The 16,785-nt window shown below is 38.6% G+C and overlaps 1 protein-coding gene across 4 annotated transcripts; it reads left to right on the top strand.

The window, feature by feature from the left end:
* Positions 1-6,510: 6,510 nt before the first annotated feature.
* LOC148389951 (phosphatidylinositol 4-phosphate 5-kinase type-1 beta-like) lies at positions 6,511-16,712 on the top strand. 4 transcript variants are annotated; one of them, XM_088391172.1, is made up of 16 exons: positions 6,511-6,586; positions 6,768-6,934; positions 7,013-7,070; positions 9,036-9,230; positions 9,754-9,884; positions 9,969-10,086; positions 10,536-10,688; positions 11,028-11,324; positions 12,034-12,215; positions 12,577-12,657; positions 12,743-12,791; positions 12,871-12,955; positions 13,051-13,182; positions 13,387-13,471; positions 13,675-13,771; positions 13,956-16,712. In XM_088391172.1, the coding sequence occupies exons 4-16, from the start codon at positions 9,159-9,161 to the stop codon at positions 14,295-14,297; spliced, it is 1,824 nt and encodes a 607-aa protein (XP_088247298.1). In that variant the 5' UTR covers positions 6,511-6,586; positions 6,768-6,934; positions 7,013-7,070; positions 9,036-9,158; the 3' UTR covers positions 14,298-16,712. The 4 variants fall into 4 exon arrangements, with proteins under 4 accessions (XP_088247298.1, XP_088247297.1, XP_088247300.1 ...); XM_088391174.1 differs by lacking the exon at positions 6,511-6,586 and having other exon boundaries at positions 6,697-6,934; positions 13,956-14,240; positions 16,043-16,712; XM_088391171.1 differs by lacking the exon at positions 6,511-6,586 and having other exon boundaries at positions 6,694-6,934.
* The last annotated feature ends 73 nt before the right edge of the window (positions 16,713-16,785 follow it).

The raw sequence follows: 16,785 nt of genomic DNA, 5'->3' as shown, positions 1-16,785 counted from the left end.
CTCAATGTCCCCCGCCTCCCCCGGGACGTGGGAAAAGCTCTGCCGGAGGTGGGAGTTGAAGCTCTTCCTGACAGGAGATTCTGCCAGACGTTCCCAGCAGACCCTCACAGAGCGTTTGGGTCTGCCAGGTCGGACCGGCATCTTCCCCCACCATCGGAGCCAACCCACCACCAGGTGGTGATCAGTTGACAGCTCCGCCCCTCTCTTCACCCGAGTGTCCAAAACATGCGGCCGCAAATCCGATGACACGACTACAAAGTCGATCATCGAACTGCGGCCTAGGGTGTCCTGGTGCCAAGTGCACACATGGACACCCTTATGTTTGAACATGGTGTTCATTATTGAAAATCCGTGTCGAGCACAGAAGTCCAACAATAGAACGCCGCTCGGGTTCAGATCAGGGGGGCCGTTCCTCCCAATCACGCCCTTCCAGGTCTCAATGTCATTGCCCACGTGAGCATTGAAGTCACCCAGTAGAACGATAGAGTCCCCAGAAGGAGCGCTCTCCAGCACTTCCTCCAGGGACCCCAAGAAGGGTGGGTACTCTGAGCTGCCGTTTGGTGCATAGACACAAACAACAGTCAGGACCCGTCCCCCCACCCGAAGGCGGAGGGAGGCTACCCTCTCGTTCACCGGAGTGAACCCCAATGTGCAGGCGCCCAGCCGGGGGGCAATAAGTATACCCACACCTGCTCGACGCCTCTCACCGTGGGCAACTCCAGAGTGGAAGAGAGTCCAGCCCCTCTCGAGAGGGCTTGTACCGGAACCCAAACTGTGTGTGGAGGCTAGTCCGACTATATCTAGTCGGAATCTTTCTGCCTCGCACACCAGCTCGGGCTCCTTTCCAGCCAGAGAGGTGACATTCCATGTCCCAAGAGCCAGCTTCTGCAGCCGGGGATCAGACCGCCAAGGTCCCTGCCTTTGGCTGCCGCCCAGCTCACATTGCACCCGACCCCTTCGGCCCCTCCCACAGGTGGTGAGCCCATGGGAAGGGGGACCCACGTTTCCATTTCGGGCTATGCCCGGCCGGGCCCCATGGGCGAAGGCCCGGCCACCAGATGCTCGCCTTCGAGCCCCGCCTCCAGGCCTGGCTCCAGAGGGAGGCCCCGGTGACCCGCGTCCGGGCGAGGGAAAACAAAAAACCTAAAAACCTTTTCTCAAAAGCCGACAGTGCGTCTTATATATGGAACAATATGGATTCCTGGACGAGTACTAACTTTTTAAAGTAGGCTTTATGTGTTTATTTTGTGTGTTGTGTGATATTAAAGTTTGAGCAACATTGAGTTATTGATATATTGTTATTGTTTTCACTATTTCAAGTGTTACTATATTGTGATTGCAGTAACGTTTGAGCAAGGTTGAGTTATTTATTCTATGCGCTTTATAATCCGGTGCGCCTTATATATGGACAAAGTTTTAAAATGGGCCATTTATTGAAGGTGCGCCTTATAATCCGGTACGCCTTATAGTGCGGAAAATACGGTACTTGTATATACTGTATTGTATTTATTGGATTTTTTGTGTGTAACTCTGAGTCTAACTTATCTTTTCATTCACTTGTCGTAACTTGAGTGTCTGTGTTTGCAGGTCATTCTGAATGATTTCTCTCATTCTGCAGAGTTTCAATTCTTTAATCTGAACCCTTTTCAACTTAAGACATTTGCTTGTTTGTAGAAGTTATGCTTCAACAGGTTTTCCAGACCAGTGTTTTTTGGCTTCCTTTTGAATGACTTTGCAGAGTCTACTATATTTACATCCATCTCAATGACCATTCAGTCACACACTGATGGCACAGGCTACCATGCAAGATGCCAACTGCACCATCAGGAGCACGTAGCGGCTCATTGAGCTCAAGGACGCTCAACATGATCACTAGGGAAGTGCAAGATCTAACTGGTAACCCTCCAATTCAAAAAGGCCATTCTACCTCCTGAGACATCAGTGTTACAAAATTCTTTCTTTACTGTCGATAATTATCATGGTTCATCTACGGCTTACAGTATATCAGGAATATACAGGCACGTCCTTGAACACTGCCATCTTGTTTCCCCACCAATCAAATGGCTCCTTTCATTGCCGCTGATAATCCTTGACATGGGAGTAAGAAGAAACTTATTTACCTGCAGCAGATCAAGCCTTCAAACTAACTTTAAGAAATACAAGAATAAATGCAAAACTGCAAAGAATGTGGGCTGTTGTTCTATTTTCCGCCTCAAGGTGGTGCAACAGATGTAAAAAAAATCACTAATCAAAAAGGTTTAATGTATAGTATCATGCAGTTTCATGGGATTTTGTTATTTGCTTGATTTTGTGGGTCCTTATGTCCAAGGTGCAATCTACTGTCATGTCACTCAACCATAATAACCAGGCAAGGGTAAATCACCGCCAAATTAATGCTTCAAAACTTAATGAAGACAACCTAATTCCCTCCTGAGATCTTCCCTTGAGTCGGAAACAAATTTTATGATGCGTTTCGCTTTTTATGGAGGCAATTCGGCTGCATTATGTGACCTTATTTTTCCCCCTGCAATTTGATTGATGATTTATTCTGATTGAAAGTAATAAAAACATATAATAATTGATTACTGAATTGATATATTATTTTATGTCAAGTGTGGTGTGAATCAGATGGAGAATCTCTGTCTCTTTCTAAGCCTCTCTCAGAGCCGTTGACTGCCCAAGTGTATGACAGACCGTAACGTGTTATTTCCACATGGTTAAAAACTGTGTCCGGAACAATGAGATAAATTATAAAGAAGCGCAGTGAAAATGTCATTCTCTACCTCTCCGGTAATGTTAATCCTTTTTGAACGAGGCTTAAGAGAACAAATGAAATTGGATCTATTCATGATAATGGAGTATGCATAAGCAAATTTCAAGTGTCTGCAATTTGATTTTCATGCTGCAATCGATGGAAAGCTAAGAATGTCGAGGAGGAAAGAAAATCCGTTCTGCAATATGCACCGGATGAATTGCTTATGAAAATATTTCTGCAATTTATACATATATTTACATGAAACACAAGCAACATAAACATGTTTTGAAAATTGCGTTAATTTTCATTTGTCCTACTAGCAGGGAAAATTTGAATAATGCTGATTAAAACTTGCATTGAAAATGGGAAGCTGTTCCAAATACAAAAGGTTAGCATGACAGATGATTTTCTACAGCCTGAAAGTAAAAGTGTGCTGCTCCTCCATTAGGGGCCAGTCTTAATTGTTACCTTGGGGACAGCAAGTAAGCGCATGAGTTAAGGCCCTGACATCCACGTTCTCTTCATTACTACAGATCTTGGCTCAAATACAAAGTGTTAGTAGTTTTTTACCCACAACGTCAATCCAGAGTCCAACCATTGACAGTAATGCTGTTCATCAAATGATATATCAAACTATTGTACTAAGAAAATAAATGCAGTTATTGTGCTGCCATTACAATACTTTGCAGAGACTTACTGGCTCCATTCGTGGCAAAAGACGGAATTTTCAGGGACCAAATGAAGTACGGCAAATGAGAGCCAATGTATTAGATGGCCAGGCATATGTAACTTACGTCCAGAATCAGAAAGAAAATGGTAATTTACTGTAGGTGAGGGCAATATGCCATCTTTTTAGGCGATATAATGCTTCTCCATCTTCTATCTTGAACACATCTTTTAATATTTAATGAGAAAAAATAGGAGGAAGAAAACCAAAAACATGATCATTATACTTGTCAGAATGACATAAAAGAATTTTCTAGGTTAGTCAAAAAAAGATTACGTTTATGAAGAAATTTTATCTATTTCAAATGTTGCGTTGTTCCAAATTTGGTTGTTTAAGCTCTTTGTGTCATTCTTTGGACATGAAGATTTGAATTGGTCTTAATTCAAATGGCTGTTGTAATGTCATATTTCATGAATCTCTGGTTCTCACCCTTGACAGAATTCATCCATTTTTCCATCACTGTGGATATTGCAGCAAAATCTCAGTTCTTTATTGGCTCCATTGTGAGCTCTTGGTTTGCTCTTCTCGTAAATTGTCTCTTAATTTTCAGGAAATCAGGCATAGCATTCCAAGTCTGACCTTTGGCTTACAGTCAATAAAATTAATCGGTGACTTTTATTGGGGGTGGGGGAGAAAAAAAAATTAAAGCATAATTTCCATTTCTGTCGTAACCAATCCTTTTCTTTGCTTCTATCTCTGACTTTGGGTGAGAGACTGACTTTACACTGGTCTTAGCATCAGTCATTCAGAGCTATTGCAAATGGGGGATTGACTGAATCTATCTCTATGTGAACTACTACATACCGCTGTTCACCACCTTTCAACACCTTTTGTAAATCTTTAGGTGAAATTGTGTCACTACTAAACATGTGATTGGTTTGCTGTCAAGAGTTGAAAAATGCACACACACCCAAATCTGAGCTACAAGGTATCAACTTGACGTAATTACTAAAGTTAATTTACAACGGTCAACTGCAACATACGCTTATAATATATTACATGTCAATACAACCAAACTTGTGCCTCCAATTTGCCATTTTTATTGAATTATTATTATACAGCCTGTAGTTGTTTATGATTGCAATTCCACTTTATGACTTTAGAGGTCAGTAGATCCTAATTAATCTTCTCTGACAGCAGTTCGAAGGCAAAACAGCACCTTGAGGCACCTTCAGATGGCACACGAAAAGGCAAACCCATGTGTTAATGTCAACATTCTACATTTGTATTGATAGCTCCATGTTTCACAATTGATTTTCAAGTATCAGTTTGCTAAGAACAACAAATTGTAACTTAACATTATCTATTGATGTATAATACCGGTGCATATATTTCAGTAATGTCATTAGTGCGCCTGTCATAGCCACATTTCAGTCTCAGTGACCCAAGTGACCCAAATAATTAAAATGGAAATCACGGAGGACCACATTATGTACAGATGAAATCACTCTAGTATGGTCACTGTATGATGCATCAAGGTTCTGCCTTTACAACTATAATATATTCCTATTTTTAAATAGACTGGCAATGTTGCAAAATTCAACCAAATGAATAATAACGTTTTTTAATTAGAATATTTTGTTTGATATAATTAATGCAACAGTATCAACAGGCTAATAATAAACACACTGGCAATTCGATACCCTTTGTCAATGTCAAATGGTTCATCTTTCAGCTGGATCTCACTAGATTGTGCATGCACATATAACGGGGTAACTCTGAACTAGTTGATAAATTACAGATAACAATCAGTCTCAAACATTTTCCATTTACAAAATCTCTCACCGTGTCACTCATCCTGTTTGCCATTCTTCCATGTACAAATGAAGAACTTAGTCGAGATTCCCAGTTCTTCATCACTAAGATAAAAAACACGCATCCATGCACCTTGCTTGAGGAGAGGGTTTTTTTGGGTTTTTTTTTCAGAATGATACCCAGTGAATGTTTTCTCCTCTAAGTTATGACATTCTTGAGGCACAAGTGGATGCTGCAGCAATGCATCCCTGCGTTAGATGAGACCTCTTCATGGTCACTTGACTAGGCTGTTGTGTCGCTCTGACCTTTTTCGACACCAAGGTTATTTGTAGCACCTGAAATGCATGACTCACTATCATGGAATATAATCATTCTTGACAGCAATTTATATTTTCCCATTGTTTGATGAAGTTTTCTAGCCATGGTTTTGCTAGGTGGCGCTATAATTCAAGTAAAGACCACCTCCAGCATGTATATAGCAATCTCTTTGGCTGTTCAATCATTACCAATCTGAGCCTTAGTGCTAAATCAAATTAAATCGCTATAGTGGTGAATAAATTGTCTCTACAGCTAATCAGTGATAATTGACGCTCCATGACTGCTCCACAAATGCATATCATTAATCTGTCAATCATCCCCATTTTTCACCTCAGTGATTGTCACGGAAAATGTTCAACCCTTACCTGACCCTGAGGGACATCATGCTTCCAGTCCATGCAACAACTGGGTCTTAAAAAAATACATCAATCACACTACAGTATTCATATCCGGTATACAAACATACTAAAAGTGGGCATCCCAATAAGTGGCAAAAATCATCACGAAAAGCCCTAAAATCACTACAGATTCTTTTAGGGGGGTGAATTTTAGTGCTACCATAAATTTTACAAACAGATGTCTTATATAAGAGCCAGTTTTTACTTTACCCTGGTAAACTTTTACTGTGCCTTATTGTCCACGGGAAAGGCTATCAAAATAGAACAAATGGAGTCTGCACTTGTGCTGTAAGAGCCCCCTCTTGAGGTCAGAAATGGATTTGAAATTTGACCAACTGTTGGTCTTTATTTTAGGCCCTTTGGACCTCTATTATAGTTAGTGCTTTCCAGAAGATTTCCTATTATATATATGATGTAACAATTTGAGAACCTTTGTTCATATCATTGGTTATGTAAGAAAGTGAGCACTATCATTGGTTATCCGTGCTCGACATCCTAACAAAACTGTCGCTCACGCCCAGGTCAAAGTAAATTGGCCTCTTGCCCAAACTCCGCTGGGATAGGCTGCAGCTCACTCGTGACCCTAATGAAGAAAAAGCCCTGCAGAAAATTCAAGTAAGGATAAAACAGTGGGTGAGTGTCTTTGCAATGTTGCCTTACACCAAGTTTCCATGTCCGAATCTATGTCAACTTGGACTTGTGTGTGGGTTGGTGTTACAGATTCCTCCCACATTCCAAAAAACATGTTTGTTAAGATCATTATTGACTAATTGCCTGTACGTTGGAAGGTGAGTGTGAATGATTGTCTGACTAGTATTAGCCAGGTGATCCAGCGAGGTATCCTGTGTACTGCACTCCAAGTTCTTCATGACACCGACAAGGCTAAAGAAATACATGGACAATAAAACAGGAGCTTGAGAAAAGGATTTGAAATCTTTGGCCTTTCACTGACATCTAGTCGGGGCCCAAGAAGTACAACAGGTAGGTGGAGAAAGACAAAGCGAGAGAAAGGAAGGAAGTGATGAGGAAGTTATTGCTGTATTTGGCTTCTCACCACAGGCAGAGCTGGTTTGGTTTGACCTAATCTGATTCCCTTCATTAAAGAATGCCTCTTGAGGTAAGAAAGCGTTCATCAAATCTTTTGCCTATTCTCAACAGAGTGAGGAGACACTTTTACTTAAGATTGTTGTTGAAATTCATGTTAGAAATGTTAATCATTGGCTGTCAGCCATCAGGAAGATACTTTGACTTTAGTGTAGCAAGAGGAAATAAACGCCACTGCCCTTCACCAACATCATAAGGAGCAGATTATCCGCATTACAGTACTTGTCAAACAAAACTGTGTGGGTGACAAAAAAATACTGTACATACATTTTACTCAGCATTCACTGCACACTACAAACATATTACCTGCACTTGTGTTTTCCCATGAAAATTTTATTGAAAATTATAAAATGAGTCACTAAAGTAGTAAAAAGTAGCCAACATAATTTTTTAAAATTATAGAAAGTTATTGTGAGAACAGGTTGAATTTGAAATGATATCCTCCAAACATGTTTATAAACAGTGATCAACTTGTGACAAACAAATTGGATCTGATTAACATATATAACAGGCCTATTGTGTTATGTGTGCAATCAGCCACAACAAGAAGTCCATTTTTGTCACATACCTACACATTCCTTTCACTAATCAGATCGCACTCAAGCCCCCTTACCCCCTTACTTTGTCATTTTAGTTCATACCATTATGTCACTCAGTGTGTGTTTGCGAAGAGGAAAGCTAAAATGAATTGTCACAGGGTGTTCAAACTATTCATTGCAATCTGCTTCTAATCTGTACAAACAATACTAACCCTGTAACTGGTCCGCCCATGTGAAAAAGGCCTCCTAATGATCCTTATGAAACAGTTTTGTTTTTTTTAATCCTGAAAATAAAAGTCCCCATTACTTTTTGGTCACTTCAGATTCTTGCTGTTTTGAAAACAGGTATTTGAGTCATAGTGGTTTTATATTAACCTTTTTTTCATGTTGTTTCTCCTGTGATCATGCACTTCTTGTCATTTACGTACTTATAGTTTCATGAACTTTATCTGGTGTCAGCAGGCATGCCCACCTGTATCCGCCAATCAAATACTGTAACGTTTCTGGTCTTCCTTAATAATTATTTTTTTTAAACTGTTTTTGTTCACTTCTCATTAACATCTCGTTTTCGTTATGTAGCGTGTGATTGCTTGCATTTCTTTTCTGACTCTGGTTGCCGTGACGTTCTGTTCATGAGAAATATAGATTTTGAGGTTTCCTGTGTTGCTGCTCATTTATCATCATCTTGGTTTATTTGCCACAACCATTTCCTCTTCACCTCTTGATCTTCAAATACATTAGTTCGAACAATACTTTCTCAAATATTTATTTATTATTATGTTACATTTAACAACTGTTAACACATTTTTAGAGGAAATGACTACCATTTACAATATTATATATATTATTTATACTTACGTATTTGGGTATAAAATGCTTTAAGTAAACTTTTATGATTTTGTACTAAATATTAAGTAAAGATCATTGCTTGTGCATTCAATAACATACTAAATTGGATTTTAGCTTAAACAGCACAAATGTACACCATTTAATATATTTATTTTTAAGGGCACTTTATGGTCCAAAATGGAACAACACATATTCACCCAGACAAAATCCAAGGTAGTAATTATCCTTTATTAGGGCATATAATCTGAATCTTTCTTAGTTGTTGCCATGTTTTGTTCTTGCATCTGAGGAAATGGACGAATATTTTCTAAACATTATGTTTCCTCTGTTATATAAAACGTGGGGATTGGGTAAGCAACATTTTTTTGCCAATCCTTCTTAAGTGGGATCAAGGGTTTTTGTGGCGGATTCGTCAGCTAAACACACGCGCAAACACTGAAGGACCTTCAGAGTGCAGAAAGCTGTTCTCCAGACCGAAACCTCAGCACAATTTTGTAAGCTATGTAGGGTTAAGAAAAAAAAAAAAAAAACGTTTTACTGGGCATAAAGAGAAAATATTCTAAACTATGTGACTCTTTATCTCCCTACAGGAGTGTTTTACCTGGGGAAAATGCAGTTCTGGTAATTTCTATTCAAGGCGTGATTGACATTAAAGGGGAACTTGGTGTACCTTGTCCATACTTCCTCCTTGTCAAGTTCTGTCTCGTTGAAAGATGTCAACCAGCAGCACAATCAGTTCAGGGAAAGGAAGCCATGCCTCCAAAGTGCCAAAAGATCACAAAAAGGTAAGTTCATGATTGTGACATTTATTGTGGACTGTAGAATGTGTTCGCTAAACTCAGTTTGTATCTTGTGTAGCCCGGTCTAAAATGGTTTTAGTGGTTGGGATATTTACAGGGACCTAAAAATAAATAAATAAACAATTTATTACCCTAAAATGCACCTTACAGTAAACCAATCAATATTTGATCTTGTTACGGTATATCAATAGGGAAGTTTGTTCAAAATCAACACAATCAAATAGACTGGCTTCAGATTCCAGTCCTTCCATTCCATTAATCTGTTTATTGGAAAAATGGAGCGTCCCGTTTTTGCCAGTAACACTTGAATCGTCAAATTGTATTTACAAAAGAAAAGAAATTTTAATGAATCTGACATAATGCTTTCAAAAATATGTTAAAAACACAAAAGTTATTTTGACATTGTGACTCACCTTCCACCGGCAATGAATAAAAAGTAATTTAAATTCAAACTAATTACCTTATGCCATTTTAGCATTGTTTTGTTTTGGGGTTTTTTTTCTCCCAGCCCACACCAGCTGCCCTGAAAGGAGCCATCCAGCTGGCCATTGGTTATGCTGTAGGAAACCTTAGCTCCAAACCTGACAGAGATGTTCTCATGCAAGATTTCTCCGTAGTTGAGAGTGTCTTCTTGCCAAGGTACTTCAATTTCAACTCATAGCAATAAATCCATTGAAAATAAAATTGTATTTATTCATAATTCAGTTTCGTTTTATTCTCCAGTGAGGGCAGCAACATGACTCCTGCTCATCACTTTCCTGACTTCCGTCTAAAAACATATGCACCGCTGGCATTTCGCTACTTTCGGGAACTCTTTGGCATCAAACCAGACGACTATCTGGTACGTTTTGGGATACAATTGGATTAATTTCATTACCCTGATCCAGGGGTGAGCATACAAAATGTTGCAAGGAGTATATTCTGTGGTCTTTTGTAATTTTTAGAAGTGTTGTAATTTATTGCCCCTAAATAGGGTCTCGATCAGGCTTTCTGACTCAAGTTAAAAAAAAAAAGTGCTTCAATGTTCTCAATCTTTACTGCAGATTTGCCTAGTCACTTAGGTCCATACCTAAGATTCAAATTTGCAAAACAGGAAATGCATTTCTCAACAACAATTTGTGCTGAGTGTTCTCAATATACGTACTGTAAGGTACTGTGGAGTAATGTTCTGATGTAAACTGCTGCTTAAGTTTTGATGACATTTTTTTGCGCGTAAGTGATTTATGAAAGTAGTTTTGTGATGTAATGTTGGTTGGATAAAGCTACTTGTTGCATCATTGTGATTTTCAGTACTCCATCTGTAATGAGCCTCTTATTGAGCTGTCCAACCCTGGTGCCAGCAGTTCATGGTTCTATCTTACCAGTGATGATGAGTTCATAATCAAGACTGTGCAACCAAAGGAGGCGGAGTTTCTGCAGAAACTGCTACCTGGCTACTACATGGTAAATGGATGGATGGATGGATGGATGGATGGATGGATGGATGGATGGATGGATGGATGGATGGATGGATGGATGGATGGATGGATGGATGGATGGATGGATGGATGGATGGATGGATGGATGGATGGATGGATGGATGGATGGATGGATGGATGGATGGATGGATGGATGGATGGATGGATGGATGGATGGATGGATGGATGGATGGATGGATGGAGAGACATTTATCCATATAGTGTATTCATAGTTGGATACTCTAATATTCTATATTATTATTAAGCTGAACACATCCATCCTTTCTTTAATTACATCTCCAAAACGTTTGCTTCACTTCTGTAGAACCTGAACCAAAACCCGAGAACTTTGCTTCCCAAGTTCTATGGCCTTTACTGCATCCAGTGTGGTGGCGTAACAGTCCGTGTGGTGGTGATGAATAATGTGCTGCCTCGTGCCATGAAGATGCACTACAAGTATGACCTGAAGGGCTCCTCATACAAACGTCGTGCTTCACGCAAAGAACGCTTAAAGTCTTCACCTACATTCAAAGACTTGGATTTCCAAGAGATGCATGAAGGTTTGTGCTTCGATGCAGAGACCCACAACGCCCTGATGAAAACCCTGCAGAGAGACTGCCGGGTAAGTTACGCTAAAATTTGTATTCATTCATTTAACCTAAAGTTATTGTGCACTAACATGGCATTTCTCAACAGTTACTCAAATTAATCTGAAGCGTTAATTAGTATACGGTAAAATTGGATCTCATTAAATGGTGAAATTAGTTGTAATTCAGATGTTGCTTAGAGGATTAAGACCTGGTAGAACCAAGCATATTAGTTATATGAGCAGGCTGTACTGTGCTGCAGAAACTGGCTCGTCTGACCTCATTGTTAGGTAACACTTCTCAGCTCAAGGAAGTCTTTGTTTTCAAGTACAGGAATTGTTTGTGACATTATGATCTGCCTGAATTGTTTGAGGCTTGTTGTACAAAACTGTACTTTGGTATCTTGTTGCATAGTAAGTCCCCTTAATTTGGACCTGAGAGGAACATTCTAAAAGTCTGCCAGTCATGTATTGTTCACAGACTCACGTAATTCCGGAAGGACTGTAAACTGTTTTCTTGTCCTCATTTTGGTGACAGGAGTCTATCTCAGCTGACTAAAAATATTCACAAAAATAGCACGGGGTGATCATGCCAACTCCACGTAGAAAGGCCAGAGCCGAGTTTTAAAACCTGAAATTCAGAAATGTGAGACACATGGACTAACCACAAACTGCCCTTCTCGTCAATTTCTGATGAAAATAAAGGAAAATATAGAATTCAACTGCTATTTGCTCTTCTTTTTAGGTTCTAGAAAGTTTCAAAATCATGGACTACAGTCTCCTGCTTGGAATTCATGTTTTAAACCGCAAGGTGTCGAGCAGAGAGAGCAGACGTGACAGCAGGAAGCAGAGAGTTCTTTACTCCACTGCTCTTGAATCCATCCAGGGTACTGTGAAAGATCCAGAACCAGTGGCAGATGATGACACGTGAGGAAACCTTTTATAATTCTGGTTCCCAAAAAAAAAAAAAGAAATATGGAGGAACCTCAATTTAAGGGACAAAAATTAAATTAAAAAAATTAAAACAACTTAAAATATACATGCGTACATTTACTCACAATAATGTTCTACTATACTGGGCATTTTTAGTCACTGGAAAAAATACAATATTGCGTAGTTTTAGTTTACAAAAAAGTACTCTGGTGTCAAGGACAATTGACTCTAATGGACCCGCCCTTCCCCTAATTAGTCCATTAAATCGAGGTTCTACTGAATCTAACCTAAGAAACCTCTCTTGTTTGCTGCATTTAAATTATGTGGATTAATTATGCAAATATGTTCATTTTAGATTCGGTGGAATTCCGGCTAAACATAGAGATGAACACCTGCTCATCTTTTTAGGAATTATTGACATCCTTCAGTCCTACAGGTTCACCTCTCAGAAACACACTATCAATACTGTGTTTGCTATTTTCTATGTGGATAGTGTAATACAAATCAATTTTTATTGTCAGGTTCATTAAGAAGGTGGAACATTCCTGGAAATCTCTTTTACATGATGGGGTTTGTGTCATCACATTACTACCTTGGAGATTGGTAGGGGGGTGACAGAGAGGGACTGACAGTTTTCTTTACTTTTCAGGACACTGTGTCGGTTCACAGGCCCAATTTCTATGCAAACCGATTTCTGAAATTCATGAGCTCAGTCGTGTTCAAACGCATCCATCGTGAGTTATTTTTGCTATCATGATTGTCTTACTCAGCCATCGTACGGTAAAGAATTTGCTTTTCTTAAACACACTTGCACTGTTTTGTTCAACAGCTTTGAGACGAATGTCTTCCAAAAGGAAGAAGAATTCGTTTTATGCAGTGAAGTCAGCCTCACAGGAGTTGCTTTCTTCTCAAAAGGAGGAATTGGAGACGAAGAAAGCACAAAGCATGGAGAACCTAGATGGTAAATAAAAAAAGAACCTAGATGGTAAATAAATTAAAAAAAACATATTTTATGTCCCTACTTTTTACCAAAAAAATGTGGAACACCAACAACACTCTCTCCGTTGTATCCTTATTGACTTTTTTTTCTACGAACAAGTTAAACGAACAGCATGACTAAAATAACTCAACTTGTATTGATGGATATGTTGGCTCTCTCCATCAGTTTGCAGTTCATCCAATCAACCAGATGATCTACAAAAATCTGCTGTTACGTTCAAGTCTGCTGAAGAAGAGCACCTTAATAACAGGTATACATGGCGCCCTTTGTCGTCGATAAACTACAAAAAAAAGACATTGCTCTTATTTGATTAAGAGAAAAAAGATCATAATCTAAAAATAACATATATAGACCTTGTCAATATCTTCGAATATAGTCCGGTTCGACCTTAATTTGAATAACGATCACAGCGTGACCAAAATATTTTTTGAACCATGTTCATTTATACTGCAGTGAGCACAGACGTGCCTCCAGTTCAACGCTTGCATTGGATGATCCTCTGCCGCCCCTCTGCAGAAGCCAGTCAGACTCTGAACTGGATGCCTACTTGGTATGAAATACAGAACCTGCATGCTTGACTTTTTCACTTTTTCTCAAAAGGATGATCAGCTTAGTTTGAATTTTTAAGCAGTAAAAAAAGTTGATATTTTTGTCTATAATGAATTTAATTACTTCATTATCTTTCATGCATTTTGCTCTTGCTGTCGACTGAACATGACATCACGTGTACTCAGGGCTCAGGTAATGACCAATTACAGCTCAGCTTGCAAACATCACATGAGCCCCCCTATTTCTGCACCGGAAAGACAAATAACGATGAGGCAGAAATTGACAAAGAGCCAAATGATGATGTTAAGAAAGCTGAACAGAAGCAAGTTGAGCGCACCACTGAGGGAGAACCAAAGGACTTGGGAGTCACTGCCTTTCAGAGAGAGGACACAGAGCAGGAAAAAGAGACAGTTGAAGATCCTCAGAGTAAAATGCAAGCGAATTGTGAGACACACACAGAGAACATACAGGTACTATATTGTGCATGGATGTGTGGCATTGTATGTGTGTGTTACTGTTTAATTTAAAATAATTAAAATCAACATTATTGTTTATTACAATACAACATATGGTTTTTTTTTTTAATTGGAAAAAGTAATGCCTACAAGCTTCAGCCAATTTGCAAACCGGGGACTTTAACTTTTATAAAATGAAAGAATTTACAGTTGGTTATTTTACAATCACTTGATAAACAACAATTTAGCAAGTCAATATAAAAATTATTATTTTAATCATATATAATGATTTATTGTAATGGGCTATAGATGCTGAGTGGCTTGGTTTGGTATTGGTTAACCAACAGTAGCTTACCATCTTATTTTACGAGCATGTTTTTATTTCAGGCGCCAGACGATAGAGAGCGCTATATCGCAATGTTAATCCCTGACTTTCTTCCAAGCACAAAATCTTTCTTGGGAATTTCCCTTTTCCTGGGTGCTTTTCCACTTTCTTAAATCTTGGCAGTTTAACTGATGAGCTTGGAACCTCTGCTTCCACTCAGTAATGTGTCAGATCAACTCCAAGTTGAGTGTTTCTCCTCTACTTCTCTTACATAACTACTAAATCCTCATTCAGGCTTATATGGAGCTGTTTGTCAGGCCGCTTCCCAAGCAATGTGGAAAGCCTGGAGACATTGGGGTAATCTTCTCTCAAACGCTATTGATGTAAAATAGTGACATTCAAAGCAAATTAATTAACTACGTTAAGAACTGCTTAACACACTGCTGTGGGAGGCCTTTTGATTAATTGATAACAAAATGAATATAGACTCATCAAATAAAATGTAATGGTAACTTGAGTTTTACAGATGCGTATGTGTACATAAAATAAATTAGGGTCAAGGTATACAGCTCAGGTGTCAAACTCAAGGCCCGGGGGCCAGATACGGCCCGCCACATCATTTTATGTGGCCTGCGAAGACAAATTGTGCATCAAATTCATGTGTCATTACTAGAATTGCAAATTGTCTTCACTTTTAATATCTTTTTTTTTTTTTTTATATTTGACCAGTTTTTACTCATCTGATTTGAAAACGAGTTATTTGTCAGTTTGTTTTGTAGCTTTTACTGTATATAATATGAGGTGCTCATACATTTACTTGGGTTGACAGTCATAATGGCCCTCCGAAAGAAGCTACGACAACAATGCGGCCTGCAAAAAAAAATTTGTTTGACACCCCAGTATTGAAGGACAGGTTATTTTCACGGTTTAAATCTATTGTCAAAGATTTTATATTTACATCCATCTTTGTATTATCCACGTTTCAGATCTCAGTTTCCTTCTTTTTATTCACAAATATAAACTCAGTTTGTCAGACTCACTGAATAAGATCAGAACGGTGCAGACAAAATTGCAGAGATACACATCAAATTGGTTGCACGCTCTCATTTTAGCTTCCCCCACGGACCATTACACTTTTACTGAAAACACATGGTGTACATACAAGCACGGACACAGGTGATTGGAACTGTTGGATAGAGAACGGCAGAAGAGAAATTTAGGTTCGGGTGAGGTACCAAAGCTTTAGAGTAAACTGTGACTTGTGTGCCCTCTTTTTATTTTTTATTTTTTTTTTGTGTCTTGTTTGGCATAGAAATATTTTCTGTTTAACTTCTATGCTTTCAACAATTTCACACAAAAACATCAGCATTGGCCTGCTTAGTTGTCTGTAATTGTATTAAATGTATTAAATACGTAATATATTTAGAACCCAGAATGAGTTTTCTAACTAAAAATAAATGTTGGTTTTGTTTTTGGATGTTGTATTTTATAGTGAGGAGAAAAAGATGGTGGCTGCTCGCCAGGAAAAGCGGATGGAACGTAGAAGAGGATGACCTTGTGCAATGTCAATACATTGAGACCTCACAATAGTAGATGTATGGATGATGTGAACTGCCGGTATTTACAGTACATGCTCAATATCTTTCATTTCCTTTAAGTCCAATGAGAAGTGGCGTTCTATATGACTTTCACACCAAATCACGCTAGCAAATACGGTAGAGCTTGGTTTTGTTACAATACATCACACATGCTGCTAATTGTACAATTGTTTTTATTTTGTATGTAATTGTTCAAATTCTCTCAGTGGCTGGATCCCTGGGCAAATATTTTCACAAGTCATTCACATGCGCACCTAATTTATTTTCCAACATGCTTGCTATTACATTGTATCTAAACTGAAATGTTGACATATTGAAATCATATTGATATCTCTTGCTTTCATTTCATCCTTTTTTTCATGTGCCTAAAAATGTTTAAAAATCAAAGTGATTTGAACTTGTAATAGAAATAGTTGTGGCTGTAAAATATGGACAATTTTAGGATCATTCCTTTGGAGCTCTGTGGAGACAGATATAAAAGAAAATATTGCATCAATTCCATGGCCACCACACTGTTAAAAAAGAAAGTTAACATAGACATCAAATAAAATTTGTGAAATATGAGTCTTATAGTGGTTTATTTTTTATTTTTTATTTTATTGGATTACAGGAATCTAGTTTTCCTTATTTCTATCAA

This window comes from Syngnathus floridae, chromosome 12 (genome assembly GCF_059516105.1).
Source record: "Syngnathus floridae isolate MCC-2025c chromosome 12, RoL_Sflo_1.0, whole genome shotgun sequence".
Taxonomy (NCBI): Eukaryota; Metazoa; Chordata; class Actinopteri; order Syngnathiformes; family Syngnathidae; genus Syngnathus; species Syngnathus floridae.
Note: the sequence above shows the minus strand (reverse complement) of the source record. Positions and strands in the feature narration are given on the sequence as shown.

Excerpts from the sequence above, each read along its gene's own strand:
- LOC148389951 (XM_088391172.1), top strand. The coding sequence starts at position 9,159 with ATGTCAACCAGCAGCACAATCAGTTCAGGGAAAGGAAGCCATGCCTCC. Across the intron at positions 12,216-12,576 it reads CCAGTGGCAGATGATGACAC|ATTCGGTGGAATTCCGGCTA; the intron begins GTGAGGAAACCT and ends TGTTCATTTTAG. Across the intron at positions 13,183-13,386 it reads AAGCATGGAGAACCTAGATG|TTTGCAGTTCATCCAATCAA; the intron begins GTAAATAAAAAA and ends TCTCTCCATCAG.